The sequence below is a fragment of the Eschrichtius robustus genome, chromosome 4, assembly GCF_028021215.1.
Source record: "Eschrichtius robustus isolate mEscRob2 chromosome 4, mEscRob2.pri, whole genome shotgun sequence".
NCBI classification, from domain to species: Eukaryota; Metazoa; Chordata; class Mammalia; order Artiodactyla; family Eschrichtiidae; genus Eschrichtius; species Eschrichtius robustus.
The window spans coordinates 86,273,043-86,290,706 of record NC_090827.1 but is presented as its reverse complement, the minus strand read 5'-3'; the positions used below and the strand labels follow the sequence as shown (position 1 = coordinate 86,290,706).

Here is a 17,664-nt window from a genome sequence, read left to right as displayed (position 1 = left end):
GTTCAGATTTTGGACATCTAAGTAGACACACAAAAAAGTAAACATCTCTCCCCCACCAGCTCCCGCCCAGTTTTTAAAATTATATAACAGAACATGAGTGGAAAAAGACTCTTCTTTTGAGGGTTCCTATGAGTCAGGAGTTTCCTTGGATGAATCACCATCCAAATTTGTGAGGCGTCACCTGGGAAAAGACCTTGTAGAGCTGTCACCGGTCCTCATCCTCACTGGAGGCCTTCCAGCTGTGAATTCCCAAGCCCTCTGTTGGGGATTTGGTTCTGCGGGCTGGTCTTTCTTCCATTAAGCAGGTATAGGGCATTTCTAAAGTTCTGGATTCTCCGTGCGCTAGGTGTGCTTGGGGAAACTTAGACATCAGGGTCCACTCTGCACCCCACTGTCTCCGCAGGGCCCAGCAAACATTTATTTACTAAGAATTTGCTTTGCCATCTCCGTGTGAACTGCCTTCCTCCCCCTTTGAGGTCCCAAACCACTACCCGCACGTCCTCTTTTGTCTTTAGCTGAAGATGGTACTTCAGGTGAGGGTTTCAGCCATTTTGGTAAGCTACTCAGCTTTCCTGGGTCTCTTCCAGGTATACATGTTATCAAAATTTGTTTGAGTTTCTGTTAAAGAATAATAATAATAAGATTCTGGATTCTCCCAGGAAACTCCACTCCACCTGCATGGTGGGAGCAAAGCAGAGCCCTCCATGGCAGGAGGAAATGCTCGGGACAGTCTCCTGCATGCCTTGTTCGTGATATCCAAAGCACACAGTGGATGGTCCATGACATAGAGAGGGGTTTCTTTGGTTCCGTACTGTGGATGACACCCTAGAGGCCGTCAATAGAAATAACCCTGGTACACCAGAAATGCACTGCTGGGGTTTCAGAGGCTGATGGGGACCGGGGGTGGAAGGGGTGGGACTAAGAAATTAGTAAGGAATGCATCCTTGAGTCCTTGACTACTAAGGGGCCATCACTCAGCCCCGTGGTGGCAGAGTCAGGCTAGCCTTCTTTGACTTTCTCAGGCCCTTGCCGGGGTTCATATTCTATTATCTCATTCTGAGTATGTCATCCTTACTAACCGGCTTCTGGAATAGCAACTGAACTTTCTCTCTTAAGCTTTCAGTCTCAGTGACTTTCATTGTCTCCTTTCCTAACTCTTTTCCCTCTTCCCCCTTGCTGCCAATGCTACTTGATCATCAGCAGAATAGTGACGTCTGGTATAGATGACCGTTGTAAAAGGGTCTGCCGGCTGGCTGTGGTGCCGGAGGTCCAGGAAGAGCATAGCTGCAGTTTAGGTGAGTGCTTGAGGAGGACAGCGAAAGGTGAGGACGTGAAGGCTGACAGGTGGGCCCAAGGCCCCGGGTGGGAATTCTTTCCTAGTAGTAAAGCTGTCCTGTCTGGCTTTAGTTACCTGGAAACAGCTGCCGCAGGATGGCAAAGAAGCGACTGAAGGAGTCGTTCAAAGAGGTTCTGAGACGGTGCCAAAGGCTGAAAGATCCGAGGAGAGCGGCCAGCCACTGTGAGCGCCTCGCCCGCTTTCCAGGGTGCGCTGCCTCTGCTGTTTGTGGCTGCCGGGTCCCCCAAAACAGCTTAAAGCCACAGTATGCGCTTGATGACGGATGTGGCGTGGAGCCCCTTAAAGGAATGCGCCCATCCCAGGGTCAGAGTTCTGCTTTCAGTGCCCTTCCTGGGTAGAGACTTTAGACTTTGCATGTGGTTGGGTGCTGGCCAAATTTCATTCTCAGGAATCATGAACACCAGAAAGGGAAACCCATTCCCGTGTAAGTATCAGCTGCATGATGGAGGTCCAAGGTATTAATCCTCAGTTGCTATGTGTGCTGCTGCCTCTGTGATCACTGGCTTCTTCGGTCTTGAGTTAATGCCAAGCGAGTGATGCTACTGAAAACATCTTTAGCAATAAGTGCCCTTTGACTGGCTGGACTGATGTGCCCTAGTTCATGTCCTCTGACCTCTGAATGGGAGGCTTCAGAGAGAGAAGAGAAGTCAGAGAAGATGACAGCTCCTGCCTGGAGTGGCAGTGGACCGAAAGGCCAAAGAAAATTGTATGATTCACAAAAAGATGACGTGATGGCCAGGAGAACTGGGATGTCTCTTAGACACATTGGATCCAAGCTAAACCGGTTCCGTCCAGTTCCATTTGCAAAGCAACGCATTGTGGAGGAATCTGCCAAAGGTCCACCAATAAAAGATAAGAGGTCAGAAGATTATCCTAAGCTGTTTTGACGTTGTTTCTCCAGTCTGAGCCTTGATACATGCTTTGAATGTGTCATTAATGCTTTATGGTTTATCAATGCCACTTACCTGCTATTGCTAGCAGAAATGAATGATTCGATGACTGGCCTAGTCTGCCAAGATTTTTTTTTCTCTTTTTGCATGTGAGCAGGTGTGGAAAGAATAGTTCAGTTGTGAATTGTCCTATTAAACATTCTTTCTGACTCTCATTTTGTGGGCAGCCTAAATGGGAAACTCTTTTATTTCTTCCTAGCTCACACAGGAGCCATCGGGTAAAGGAGTTGAACTTCTTTCTGACCTACTTGATTTCATTCTGATTCCAGGAGGGTCTTCAGGTCCAAAGAAGATATATACCACTAATAAAATAAGTTTAATTTTAACATTAGCAAATAGTGCTTTCTAGAGGTAGGATTTCCATTCCGTGCTCTGACTTGATTTTAAATGAAGGTAGGGAATATATTAAAAAGGTAATCAACAAGGACCTACTATATAGCACAGGGGACTCAATATTCTGTAATAACCTATATGGGAAAAGAATCTGAAAAAGAATGGATATATGTATATGTATAAATGAATCACTTTGCTGTACACCTGAAACTAACACAGCAGCATTATAAATCAACTATACTCCAATGTAAAATACAAATTTAAAAAAATAAAATGAAAGTAGGGAAATAGTAATCCTGGGGTTCATGGTCTGGTTTCAGGTCCTGTATGTTGAAGCTTCTGTTGCTATTTAGTAAGAGTGATAGACTTTTGTGGAAAGTGTGGTCTGCCTGATCAGTGCAGGGCAGAGGAGTAAGGAGTGTGTAGCGTAATTAAAGCTCCACCGTAAAACAGGAAGTGATGAAGTTCTGCTTCACAGAGGACCCTGATGGTAGTGGGACAGACGGTAGAGTGGGGAGTAAAGAAAATCTTAAGTAATCCCCAAATTTTAAGATTAATATCCTAGCCATCGTTACCATATGGATTTAATGCATGTTTTACATTCTTCTGAATCATAATACTACCATAGGAGAGCCTTATTGTAACACTGGTTTCAGGGAGCAGGAGTAATAGCCGTGCTCTACTTTATAACTGTTAGCCTTTCAAAGCGCTTCTGCTTCCTCCAGCGTACCTGCTCCTGGGAATTCACAGGTAGGTTGAACGGCTGTTGGCTCCAATTCACAAATGGGAAGCCTGATGTAGAGAGAAGTAACACCTGGATCACACCTGGATCCCAGCAGGTGAGGGCAGGTTAGTGAGAGAGGGACAGCCTCGCCCACCACGCTCACTCTCTCCCCAGATGCCCTGATGTGGTGCCGGACCCTGCATCCGTGGGCTGCCGGAGAGCAGTCAGCATGAAAGGAGAGAAGGAAGTGAGGCCTGTAGGCTGCCTACTAGAACGTTCTAGGCGGCCCATTTACTCACTTTTCACACAGCCTTTGAGACTAAGCAGTTTCTTCTGTATTCTACACTAAGGAACCGAGGCCCTGGTAATCGGTTCACAGCTGGTGAACACAGCTGGTAATCACAGATCCAAGATCCAAACCCACCTCTGTCTGAAGGGGGAGCCGCCATTCCCCGCCAGCGCATTACCTACCAGGTTACCAGAGGAAACTGTGGCGGTCTGACGACTTCCCTGTCACTTGTATCTATCCCTCTATCTGTGATTCGGGAAGAGACCTCTTTATATATTCACATGGGACTGAATGGCTGGTTTGAGCATAAGGAGATATAGTCAGATTAACTCTGTGACGTAATTGTGTGATTGAGCAAGCACACACCTTGGGAATTCATGTTTCCTTTCAACAAGTATTTACTGAGTAATTACTGCGTGTAAAACGCTGTGCTGGGTGCTGGGGGATAATCTTAAATGAGCAGTAAACCCATTTTTCCCTCTCACTTCAAATGAAGCTTATGCTAGTTCACAATATTGCTAATCATTGATCCTGAAGTGCTTTATTAGTGCTGAAAGTTACGTAAACACAATCAATAGGTAAACAGAGTATTCTTTTTGTCTTTCTAAATACCGCCACCGTCACAATTAAACTTTATTAATTGCTTTTTTTTTTTGTAGGATGCTTATACCAACTGTGATTTGTCTGGCCAATTTTGTACTTGATAGTCTGTTGACCGACCTACTTTGCATTTTTTTAAAAAAAATCTCTTTGTTAGTGATTTTTTTTAAACTCATCTTTACTTTTCTACTTTCCATAGGACAACTGGGAAAATCATTTGAAGCCCAAACTCTAATTATCTTCTCCCTAACAGCAAAGGCAATTCTGATGAAATTTGTGCCCTCTTAAAGCTAATAAATTAGTCTGAGGGGAAATTTCTTAAACCCATATGTATATAGTAAACAGATAAATGAAGGTCATCTTCAGAGACTGCACTATTCTTTTCAATTTCCGGAGCATCCAATAAGTACTTATTGAGGGCCTAGTCTGGTCACTGTTCAGAGAACCCCAAAAGAAAAATCCCTGCCATCATGGAGCTTATGTTGCGGTGTTAATCTATATCTGTTGGCAGAGCTGTCCATGAAATGCTGTTAAGTGTTTTGTGTAGAAGCAATTTAAATTTAAATATATCCTGCATGCAACAACATAGCTGAACCTCATAAACGAAATGTGCTAAGGAAGCCAAACGCAGAAGAGTCCGTACTGTATAAGTCCATTTATATAGCACAAAACTCAACACTAATCTGTGGTTTGTGAAAATCCATCAAGGTGTGTGTGTGTGTGGTCTGTGCACTTTCTGTATGTATACTTTACTTCAGTAAAACATGAATTAAAATATTCCAATAGACACAGAAACACATACCAACTGTTAATTGATCATTCCTAGATTAGCCATCCATTAAGAATAACTTCTCTCCTCGCTTCCATAGATAATTTAGAAAACACTATATTTGAATGTCTATTCCAGTAGGCCTGTTAATTAACTGGGAAACATTTTACTGAGGCTTCAGAATTTGTAACACTGTTAATTCTGGGTAGAATTAACACTGATTATGCACTCTTTCTTGATGTGAAGTAATCCATCTGCCCCCATGCGGTGATGGTTTTGGAAAATTGAGGGTATTAATTTAACCTTTAGCACCTTCTGAAACTATTCCCCAGAGAAACAGAAAATGGGTCTGTCTTCTGGAGGAGAGACATTCACAAACACTTTCCTCTTCTTGATTTTGGCCATTCCAACAGAAACTTTGGGTTTTTAACTAGTGTGGTTGCCTTCACTGTGCATGAAAATAATTATTAATGAATCAGACTGTTGTAGAACGATGAAGGCATCAGAGACAAGGGTGTATGTGTGTGTACACCCATGTGCTTTGGAGTGTTTTCTCTAAGATCATTGGAAGAGATCTTTAGAAATTACTCTTTTCCCTATGAATTGTTATAAACTGAACACAGGATCAGGTAATTTTTGCTGAAAACCCGCAAATTTAATTTATTGTACTGAAAGCAGGACATTTTTTCTTTACTCAAAAAATTCTTTGTCCGCCATCAGAATGCATGAATGAACAGCCTTTCAGGGCATAGGTAAGAACCTTCTCTTAATATTCTCCTTTGCTGAAATAGTCATTTGTGGGAGCTGCTTTTTTTAAATGTGCTTAAAATATGCCCTCATAATGTTCTAGTTTCTATTTTCTAATTTGACCTTTTTCTTTGTTTTATCAGATGCATTAAAACTTAAAATGCCTATATCGAAGAAGGTACAACTTTGTAGATCTAAATAATCAGAAGAATATAAAAGATTGTTTTAAAAAAACTTCATTTTTTTTTTAAGTTGTGGAATATCATCCACGTCTGGTTTTGATTAAGTCTGCCAGTTTTCTAGGAATTGTGGTTTTTGTCAAATGTATGCGGAAGGCACTGATTGGGGTTCTGGTTGGAGTTCTGGTTTGCTTTCAGAAAACTGCAGAAACACTCTTTGATGTTATTTGTGCAAATGCATTAACACATCAGGGAAAGGGTCAGTAAGTGTGTGCTTCTATGCTGGGTGTGCATTACAGCCCATTACTCTGCACCGAAAGGCAAAGAACAGTTCAACTGTTTGTGAACCATCTTAATACATGTTTGGGTTTTTCTAAGCTGCCTTCTCTAAACATTGTGGGTTGCACCTAAGCCTTCTTGTGTTTATATTGAACAGATTCTTTCTTTGTGGGTAGCATGGGGATTTTTTTCATTTCTCCTCTGGGTTTTACTACAAATTTTGCATTCTTCAGAAATGTCAAGACTTTGCTTTCCTTTTCAGCAGTTAATGAACATTACTAATTGTATAATGACACTTCTCTTCCAGTATGATCAGCAAAAAAGGTTTGGCACACATACAATTCACTTGTAGTTTTTATTTCCAGCTTGGTTACAGCATTAACCTTCTGTCTTACCAATCCTCTAATTTTGTATTTGGTCTTATAGATACGGACCGAGAACTCCTGTGTCTGATGACGCAGAGTAAGTTGTCTTGTATTTGTAGGAATACATTAATTACTAGCCTAAACTGCATGCTTCCAGTACTCACCACTAATTGAAATGCAATTAATATAACGGTGGATTGAAGAGCTAACTGACTCTTCTCTGCAGCCTCAGAGAAGCACTTAGAGTTGGAATGCAGAACATATGTTCTGTGCAGGAGAGATGAATGAAAAAGCCACTGAAGCATGATTCTAATATGCAGCTGCTGCTCAAAAGTTAACATTTACTTTTTATAGACAGGGCATGTGAAAGTTGTTCTTGTTAGCGTTCGGACGTTGGAACCCCTTCTGAACCACAGAATTGTTAAAAGGCTTTTCTGCGCTTTGCATTGAATTCTTGATATGTAAAGGCTTAGCCATGAAGTGGTCATTCTCGTAGCTACATTTTTTTTTAAGCTAAGAAAATAAATCCTAAACCACGAATGATAGATTCAGAAGCCCAAGTTCCTCCCAGGTTGGAATAATATAAACTGTGGGATGCTTGAGACCAAAACGTTGGGATTTCGTTCAAGTTCCATGGCATAGTCAGGGGTCAAGATGTGCAACATGACTTGGGCTGCCTCTCCTTGGTTTCCGCTCCTCTCAGAGAGGCATTTCCCATCCCCGGCCTCACATCCAAATTTGAAAAGAATCCACTCTCTCCCATTTGTGACCACATTAACTCCATTTCAAAAATGGATTTCTCATAGGCAGAGCATTCTGAAACTGATATCCGAGGCAGAAGTTTTCTTTGCAGAATGCTCATATTTAAGAAACATGGTTAATATCTCATTCCAACAACAGTGGCCCACTAAGCCTGATGTCTGTCCTCTGGGAGAGGGATTTTGTGGCCTCGTGGGAGTCTGGGCCATCATAAGAGTGGACCCTAGTATTCCCTCTGCCTGTCTTCCTGGCCTGATCCATAGTTTCAAGTCACCAAGTGAGGAATCTAAATAACAGTGTAGAACAGACAAATATCATTTCCACCAATGACAACGAGATCAGGCCACAATTTACTGTTTTTGAATTGTGCCTTTTTCCATGTTTGTGTTCAGGAGGTCAGCTTAGTCTGTACTTGTAGCTCGAAGCAGTCTGACTCGTGTGCCAAGGGTATCAGTTTCCGATGTGTGATGCGCAATTGCTTTGTGGCCTGACACATGGAACATTCATGTCTCAAAACCAAATTCAGCCAGAGCTTGACTGACTAAGAGCTAAGTCAAAGCTTAGCTTTGGAGCTAAGTAGTCTATAAAATAGAGCCCTGGTTGTTGCTTTTAAAATCTACAGTGGCAGTACTTAACATTCACTGAAAGGAGGATTATATAAGATTGATAGGCACAACACTTCTTTGATTTGGTTAGCAAAAACATTTTGATAGAATGGATTTACTCTTCATCATTGCAAAGCTGCTGTGCAATTTGCCTGATACAGATCTCTAAAAAACCCTAAAAGCTGAAAGAAAAGAAGCTACATTAAAGAGCTTTTGAATTTTACCTGTACCTGAATATGAAACCTCACCCTCAGGAGAAGTTAATGATTTTTTAAAAGGGGTAGGAGTGGGGACTCCTCTAAATTTACCAAAACAGCAGCCTTATGGGCCAGGGTGAGTACACGGAGCTTCTTTTCCAAGGGTCTTATCTAGGAACATCCAAAGGGCTGAATTTCTTTCTTGGAGTAGACGTAATTTATATGAAACCATGTGGGGAACAAAAAGAAAAGTTTGTGTCAGGAGTTTTTTTTTTAAACAGAAATTTATAATATGTTTTGTTCATTCCCCCACTATCTCCCTTTTTCAAAATCTTTAAGGACAACTATTGGCACAGGCGCTATTTGTTCAAAATTGACACATTCTTAAAATGCAGCCCAATCAAAAAAAGATGTGCCCTTTAAGGAAAATGCAGGTCAGGGGCAGACCTACCACACAGGCAAACAGAAATTTCCACCTCCTGGCAAGCCACGAATGGCTCCATGGATTTAGTTTCACCTTCTTGCCCTTTACTTCCACATGCCCCCTCTCCCAGCGGTCCCCTCCGAGGAGGCTGGACACTGTGAGAGCCAAAGGCCATTTTGTTCTTAATTCCCTTACCTTAGACTTGGGCCAGAAACAGTTTCCAGGCTCCCCTTGAGGTAATTTAATCCTGGCCCTCAGAAATGCCAGCCCATCACCGAGAGAGGCTCCTGGGCCCTGCAGCCAGGGGCCCTTGTCCCAGCAGCCCAAGGGCACAGCCTGTTGTGCTGAGGAGCATAGCCTTGGTGCAAGTCCATTTAACATTCTGGAACCTAGGCTTCTGCAGGGTCCCCCACCCCATCCCTAGACATGCACTTCTTCGTTTTGGAGGCTGAGTCCAACCTCTGAATTAGGGAACATTTTCTGAATGGTGACTCAGCTCATTTTCTGTCTACTGTTATCAGTTCTCAGCTTGCTTAGTTCCTTTTTTTGAAATGGTATAAAGATATTGCTCATAGTTTTATTATTTCTTTTTTGGGCCAGTTGGCTGGTGTTTCTTTAAAAAAAAAAAAAAACTCTAGGAAAAAATAGTACTTCCTGGTATATGAGAAGGCAGGCAAGTGTTTCTCTTTTTATTTCACTAACCAGCTTTCGGCCACATTCGGGCTGAGGTAGTTAGAACTTCATGGTGGGAGCAGAGATAGGAACCCGGGACAGAAGAAGGCAATTCTGAAGGCCTTGCTCCCATCCTCTCCATGCCAGTCGAGTGAGATAAGCAATTCTCAAATCCTGGAGAAAGCTGCCATTTTCTTCCCGGGGTCCCAGAAGAAGTCCTTGCTCTATGGCCACCCACTGTGGCCTAAACCAAAATTCTGCCCTTTAAAAACTATAGATGGCAAAGCTGAAGGAAGGGACCTCCTTCCTCTCCCACAGTCTGCCAACTATTTAGTAGATTACAAGAGAGTCCCAGCTCAGAGGAGTTTATATCTTCTAAGACCTTCACAAAGCCTGTAAATTGCCTTAAAAGATGAACTGACTGAATCAGACATATTTAAAGGTAAGACTTTTTTAAACTCTGAAAGGAAGAGTGGGATGAGTTTTGGTCCCTTTCTGGAAAGCTTGTTTAAGGGAATTTTGATCCATGAAGTTTAAAAGCCATGGGTTAGACTTTTCTACCGAACTCTGCAAATTCCTAAATCTTCCTTAGACCACATGAATAAGTAGCATAAACTAGGTGAAAAATCGCAGCCCCTCCTCTCTTTTGAGGGCTGCAGTTTATCCTTCAGGAAGGTACAGCTGCCACCGTCAACACTGTCCCCTGAGTCTGTGCCCAGCTGCTCACGGAGGTTCGTCATATCCATGCAAATAGAAGCCTCAGATCAAAGAAAGTCCCTTGGCGCAGATTATTAGACTACTCTTGGGGAAAACAGATTACAAGTGCAGTCTTCAGTTTTAGCTCTCTTAGGTCAGACTCAAATGGTGCAACATTCAGAGAGAGGGGAGAGGCACCCGCACATCCATGCAAGTTCATTTGAGTGGACCGAAATGAACGTGGGCAGCCATTGCTTTGGGGTCATCTTCTCCTTCCAGAGAGCTGCCTGCTAAGGAACCCACCAGCATCCAGTGATGCTGCTGGTGTGCATTGTCTGGCCATGGGGGTGACTATTTTGGACATCACGGATGATGTCTGGAACGCATTGGTGTCTCAATGCATGGCTTTTCTTTTTCTTTGTGTTAAGCTGGCTTCAAAAATGGACTATCAGTCTTCTGTTCTTAAGCAGCCCTCCACTTGATTTGAGTGCTCTGTAATCCATTTGGTTTCCGGAGCTAGTCATTTCTTTGAGAGGAAAAAAAGGGAAGATTTTGCTTTGGCTTTTATTTCTATTTTCATCTTGCTGCTTCAGCTTTCGTTGTAGCAAAGGTCTACATAAGCATCGCAGAAAAGCCCCTATGGTCTTGCCCAACATTTAATAAGCTCCTACAGAATATATCAATTATATGAACAGCCTAAAGCTTTTTAAAAATTGCCTTCCCAATCCTTTTGCTTTTAAAAAGAGTAAATTCAGAGGTATCCTGACAAAAAATAAAGTGAAATCATTGTGAGAATTTTAGGATACAAAGTATATACTGATTTATGTATTTTATCCTTTGATCTTACCATAAAATATTTTCTTGCTTCCAAGATGCCATCAACGCACTATCAATTTACAGACAGTTTTACAGGACATAGAAATAAACCACATCAAACGTATGTATCATTAATGCATAGCTGCTGGATGCAACCAAAATTCAGAAAATACAACAGGAAAAGGTGGTGCCTTAGACTTGAAGCTGTATGATATATTTTTTTTCTTTTTGAAAATGGAGAAATTGCCTCAGCAGAGAAAGCATTTAAGCCAGCTCTTTACCCAAAGAAGCATCTACTGCAATTAAGTTTCACTTCAGGGGACGCCACTCTCCCTCCCTATAAATTCTCCCCAAGTTATACATTTTAACTCTCTTCATTTTACTTTCTAATACAAGTGAGACGAGCCCAGAGCTTCAAGTACCTTTTTCTAGCCCTTTACTTTAAACATATATTGACCCCTACATATAAAATTAGATTGGCCTGATTCTGCCATCACTGAAGACAAAGATGGTCACATTTTCGCTTTTTGCCGCAAGAGGAGAAGAGGTGAGGCTGCTAGCATGCCCGCTGCTGCCGGCCGAGGGATGAATAAACTGCAGATCACGCTGCTGCCTTAAGCTGCGGAGGGAAGGGGGCAGGTTTTCCAAACGCGGTAGCGCCCCGACGCGGCGGGACGCTGCAAGTGCGCGGAGACTTGAGGAGCTCTGATCCCTGTGCACTGTCGTCTGCTCTCTCCCCACGCAGGAGCACGAGTATGTTTGACATGCGGTGTGAGGAGGAGGCCAAGGTGCAGCCGCACAGCAGGGCCCGCCAGGAGCAGCTGCAGCTGATAAACAACCAGCTGCGGGAAGAGGATGACAAATGGCAAGACGTGAGTGCTGTCCAGGGCCGTGGGCAGCGGGGAGACTGGTCTGCCCGCTGGGCTAGAGACCCTTTGGAGCAGAAAATCAGGCGGGGCTGGAAAGTCAGACTTGAGCTGGAAAGCCATGCAGAGGAAGGGGGCCCCTCGAGGGCTTCAAACGGTGACACAGTCCTTGTGGGCATTAGGGAAAGTACCCTTGCTGAAGTTTGGCCACAATAAAGAGGGGAGCAGAAGGGAGGCAACTGGCATGGGATGCAGAATTGAGGAGGGACTGTCTTTTGAGACTATATGTTTGGAACCGATGATAATGATGATGATGACAATGATAATTGCCAACATTGAAAGCGTACCAGTAACAGGTACTATTCTAAGTACCTTGCATGTAATCATTCTTTAATCCTCTCAGTAATTCAATGAGCTAGCAACTATTATTGTCCTCAGTTCTACAGATGAGTCCCAGAACAGCTAAGTAACTTGTCCAAAGTCACACAGCTAGTGAGCAAGAGAGCCAGGATTATAACCAGTAAGGAAGGCTCCAGGGCCTGATGGGGGCCTTGGGATCATCTGTGTGCTAAGAGCAAAGAGCCAGGGCAGGGGAGAAGCCTGAAGATAGGGATGAGAGGAGGGAGAGTGGATTACTTCATCCTCACAGAGCACTCTGAGGTGGCTACTGCAGATTTGACTCTACCTTGAGTCAAAAAAGTTAACTTTTCTAAAGCTGATAAAATGTGGTAATAATTTTGTCTGTGCCTGGCACCTTATGTGCACTACCTCATTTAACCCTCACAACAGGCTTGTAAGAGTAGGTATTATTATCATTTCTATTTTAGAGATGAGGAAACTGAGGTGCAGGGAGGCTAAGAAACGTGCCTGAGTTTCCAAAGCGTGGAGGAGATAGAGCTAGGATTGTTTCCCACAGCCGCACTCCCACCCGTCTGACTCCAGAATCCTAAGTCTTCAACATTATGCTCTAACTGCCCATAGGATTTGTGGTGAGGTTCAGATGACTTAACACATACAGAATTGTTGGTTCTGTAAGACCCCAAAGCCAATTTTTTTTTCTGTCTTTTCTTCCTTCCCTGAGGGAATTGTAGGTCTGTGGTTAATTCCTACTATTCTGTTGTCAGCGAGTCCATTCACAATGCAGAGGTCATAAATAACAAGAAATGAAGTTTCTTACAATACCCTCTGAGGCAATACTTTAAAATTTGGCAACTGACATGGAATTTGATCACAAATTTTACATTACCATGTTTAAATAAATGCGCTGCCCTGCTATGGATAATGTAGATATTTCTGAAGGGTTCCTGCCTTCGAGGTAGTCCTGTTCCAACCAGACTTACATTGGATGTACAGGAATGTCTTAGCCTGGCCGGTAGTCAGTGCTTACTCAACCCTGAAGAGTAGAAATGGAATTATGTGCAAGCCTGAAGAAAACTGTTCTGTCTCCCTCCCCCACCCCTGCAGGACCTGGCTCGTTGGAAGAGCCGTAGAAGAAGTGCTTCTCAGGACTTAATCAAGAAAGAGGAAGAAAGGAAAAAAATGGAGAAGTTACTGGCTGGAGAGGATGGGACAAGTGAACGAAGGAAAAGCATCAAAACCTACAGAGAAATTGTCGAAGAAAAGTGGGTTCTTTCTGTGGTTGTTCTTGTTGAATGTACCGTATTATCTAGATGTGCTTTTCCTAAAAATTGTTGGTTATCACGACGGCTCTGACACCAATATTATACTTCCTGTCTGTATACTTTCCTTCAGCTCTACCAAGGTCTGCTTTGCAATTCCTGTGACTGTTGCCTTTGTTCTTGCTTCCCCTCCCATGCCCATCCTTTAGGGAGAGGAGAGAGAGGGAGTTGCATGAGGCATACAAGAATGCACGGTCCCAGGAGGAGGCGGAAGGGATCCTTCAACAGTACATCGAGAGGTTCACCATCAGCGAAGCTGTTCTTGAACGCTTGGAGATGCCAAAAATTCTGGAAAGAAGCCATTCAACAGAGCCAAACTTATCCTCCTTCCTGAATGACCCCAACCCCATGAAATACCTGCGGCAACAGTCACTGTCTCCACCCAAATTCACTGCCACTGTGGAAACCACCATCGCTCGTACCAGTGTACTGGATGCCAGCATGTCAGCAGGCAGTGGGTCTCCAAGCAAAACTGTCACTCCCAAAGCAGTGCCTATGCTGACACCCAAGCCTTACTCCCAGCCCAAAAACTCTCAAGAGGTCCTGAAGACCTTCAAGGTAGGATGAGTTCCTTAAGGGTAGAACCAAAACTGAACCCCAGGTAATCACTGGAAGGAAGCATCTTGCCTCAGGAAGATGCAATTGTTTTTATCAAACAAAAGCAAAATGTGTTAACATGTACGATTGTGAAGTTTATGTGTCTCTGAGATTTGGTTTGCAAATAGTTAAGGGATAGATGATTCCCCTCAATTCCTGTTTTTAACACTGATGGGCTTCAGTGAGATTGGTGGTTGAGTCATCTCGGTGAGCAATGTCTGTTTCATAGTTTGATATGATGGCATGGTCTCTCTATAGTAGTCATAACAAACCCTAATTTAGCAGCACCCTAGGTATCTCCAGCTATCTGGAGGTATTGCAAATTCCTCAAAACAAAATTTTGATTGCCTTTGGCTTAAATAGAAGTATATACAGCTACCTCTCTTTTAGGAAGGAACTGACATCTAAAAAGATGCTACAATACAAAAAAATAATAATACAAGGAATACATGGGATGTACTTGGTCCTCAGATGAGACAGATTTTTTTTATTTTTTAAGTGGGAAGAAACTCTTGTTTTGGGGGCTGGAGGGGTTGCCAATGAATGTGTAAAGTGATGTACCAGAACCAAAGAATCTATGACAGTCAAACGTCGTTTTTCTTCCTCACATCCTAGTATTTTCCCTCACATCAGGAGGAAGTGCTCATCCTTTGTCTCAAGCTATGTTGACTATAAAGAAAAATCAGTTCTGATTGTCCCTGCACACCACATGGGTTCATAATAGAAGACAGGTGGAATTCATCAGTAGCAGACACGGACATGTGACTGTAAAGAAAGTTTACTAAACTAAACTAATTGAGCAGTGGGGTGCCATGTATCTTCCTATTGAATTTCAGAGGGAACCAAACCACACTTTCTGACTTTTGCTTAGATAACTCTGAATGTATCTTCGAAATCTGTGCCTTAGGCTTTGATGAAGCAAAAGAAAAATGTCCTGGCTGTCTCATCTGGGTTGAATTTAGATGTTTATCCCTCGAAGGGCAGGGGCTGTGTCTTTGTTGTTCATAGCTTCATCCTGAGAGCCTGGCATAGGTGCCTAGGCACTCAGCAACTGTTTATTGTATTAGGCCACCTAAGTACCTCAGCAGCTGTCCTTCACCTAGGGCTACTCATCATGCAGACTCGTGCACACACAGATACACACGTGATCATATGTGCTCGGCAGGCCACCTAAGGACCTCAGCAGCTGTCCTTCACCTAGGGCCCACGGTGATGCACTGTCTGAGATTTCATGAAGGAAGGTTTGGTGTTGAGGTGGCCCAGCACAGGGATAGGGAATACACTTATTTAAGTTGGTATCTAAGGCAGCTGATCAATTAATCCAGATGTCCACTTCCTATCCTTAATATAAACAGCACAATGTGATCATTTAAACAGAAGAATTAGGATAGATGACTTCATGGCAAGACTTTGGCCCTGAGAAAAGCCAGTCCCTTGCCATTGTGGCAAGACAGTGTGGAGGCCTCAGGAGAGGTGGATTGAGGAACTGGATAGAGATCCTTTTAGAGCTGGGGCTCACCAATGAGCCCTCAACTCATCACAGGTCTTGATGGCTGTCAACCCTGTTCACAGCCCCACCATTGAGTGGGTGGACCCACGTGTATGGTAGTATGTAAATGGAACAGTTGTTGCCAGATAATGCCAGAACTGAAGCTAAGGGGTGTGTGTGTTTTCTTGTGGGGAGGAGGTGGGCACGGCAGACAGGGAATACAGGCTCAGTTTCTTAGTACAACAGATTTAAGAGTAAAGGAAGAGCAAGTAAAATGGTTTAAGGCAGTATTTTCAAACAGAGTTGCCACCTGTTGCTAGGTTATGAAATCAATTTAGTGGTTTGGAATCAGCATTCTTTTTTTAAAAAAAAAAGGAGGTAGAATAGAATACAATGTTTAAAACACAGCCTAGTGCATCACACATAAAAAAAGGTAAATATTATTTTGCAAAACTTCGTTTCAGTTATCTTTACGTGTGTGCGTTCAGTTGTGATTTCAACTTCATGGATCACAGACAATAGATATACAAGCCACTGACTTAGGGTAAATAAACTATAACTAGCATCTGCCCTTCTATTATTCCTTTTAAAAGATTTTAGAAGGTTTAGTAAGAATAGCTAATATTTACGTACTTACAATGTGTCAGATACTGTTCTAAATTCTGTGCATATATTAATCCGTAAAATCACCATAACAGCATCATTAAGGAATACTGTTATCATAAAGGTGAGGAAACCGAGGTTGAAGATTACATGGCTGTTAAGCAATAGAGCCAGGACTCACTCTGAGGCCGTCTCACTGCAGAGCTTCTTTTCAGGACCACGCTACATACTGTCAGACCTTAAGACAGAGATTTCTAGATGCCTTTTAATAAGCCAGACTAACCACTCTCACTCCTTCTTTCTCGCTCCCACCACCCTCCCTAGACATGGGTGCAAAACAAAAATATTTTAATGTGCGTGGCCTCTTTTTCTTGAAGAAACTGGAATGGTCAGGTTAACTAGAAATAGGAATTTACTGTCACATAGCATAGCACCAGGTTCCGTGCCCTCCATGATAGCTTCCAAAAAGTCCCCATTGCTCCTGACCATGACAGAATAACCTGTGAAATATTCCTGATCTAAGATGAGCTCCGCCTAATTTAATACGCTAATCAGAAAAAAAAAAAATCTCAAAGTTGTGGATTAGCAGTCAGAAAGTAAATGAAAAATTACTGGAACCCAAATATGCCCTTGATTTTCTATACTGCAAAATAAAAACAGACCCACAGTAAGGTGAACATGATATCTATTCTAACATGAAGCAGCCTGAGAAGGCAGACCACCTTTTAAAGAAGCCTTCAAAGATGGCATTTAGAGGAGCCCTAGTTTCTAGAACTGACCGAAGCATATAAAAGACCTTATTCTTTGTTAGACTATGATTATTAAATGCTAATGATTTAAGGTGATTCTGAACGTGTTATTTTGTTATAGTCTTTTGCTGGGGAATAGCATGTTCTTGTTCATTCCGGTTTTTACAGGTAGATGGGAAAGTCACCATGAATGGAGAGACGGTTCACGTTGACGAGGAGGAAAAGGAAAGAGAGTGTCCCACGGTGGCACTTGCCCCCTCGTTGACCAAATCCCAGATGTTTGAAGGTGTGGCCAGAGTGCATGGGTCCCCCATGGAGCTGAAACAAGACAACAGTAGCATTGAGATCAACATAAAGAAGCCAAGTTCTCTTCCCCAAGAGCTGACGGTAAGAAGCAAACTTTTTTTTTTCCTCTTCGGGATAATTTCAATGTGAAAGAATCTATTTTAAAAAAGATAAGTAGGTCTTGATAATGATCATTTCTTTCTAGGAAGGTGTATTAGTTTGCTAAGGCTGCCATAATGAAGTGACACAAACTGAGTGGCTTACACAACAGATATTAATTGTCTCATAGTCCTGCTGGCTGGAAGTCCAAAGTCAAGGTGTTGGCAGGGTTGGTTCCTTCTGGTGTCTATGAGGGAGAATCTGGTCCTGGCTTCTGGTGGTTTGCTGGCAGTCTTTGGCGTTCTCTGCCTTGTAGATGCACCACCCTGATCTCTGCCTTCATGTTCACATGACACTCTCCCTGTGTGTTGTCTGTGTCCAAATCTCCCCTTTTTATAAGGACACAAGTCATACTGGATTAGGGACCTACTCCACTCCAGTATGACCTCATCTTAATTTAATTACATCTGCAAAAATCCTGTTTCCAAATAAGGTCACATTCTGAGGTAATTGAGGTTAGGACTTCCACATATAAA

The 17,664-nt window shown here is 42.8% G+C and overlaps 1 protein-coding gene across 14 annotated transcripts in view; it reads left to right on the top strand.

The window, feature by feature from the left end:
- The window catches only part of LIMCH1 (LIM and calponin homology domains 1), a 343,507-nt gene that overhangs the window by 271,048 nt on the left and 54,795 nt on the right, over window positions 1–17,664 (top strand). For 8 of the 14 annotated variants that reach the window (XM_068543035.1, XM_068543031.1, XM_068543030.1 and 5 more), the window contains 5 exons: window positions 6,654–6,689; window positions 11,507–11,633; window positions 13,092–13,249; window positions 13,456–13,864; window positions 16,913–17,131. In XM_068543035.1, coding sequence (XP_068399136.1) covers window positions 6,654–6,689; window positions 11,507–11,633; window positions 13,092–13,249; window positions 13,456–13,864; window positions 16,913–17,131 — 949 coding nt within the window. Of the gene's footprint in view, window positions 1–1,203; window positions 1,323–1,407; window positions 1,520–1,955; window positions 2,217–6,653; window positions 6,690–11,506; window positions 11,634–13,091; window positions 13,250–13,455; window positions 13,865–16,912; window positions 17,132–17,664 lie in introns of all 14 variants that reach the window. The other 6 variants (XM_068543036.1, XM_068543033.1, XM_068543034.1 and 3 more) reach the window with 2 other exon arrangements.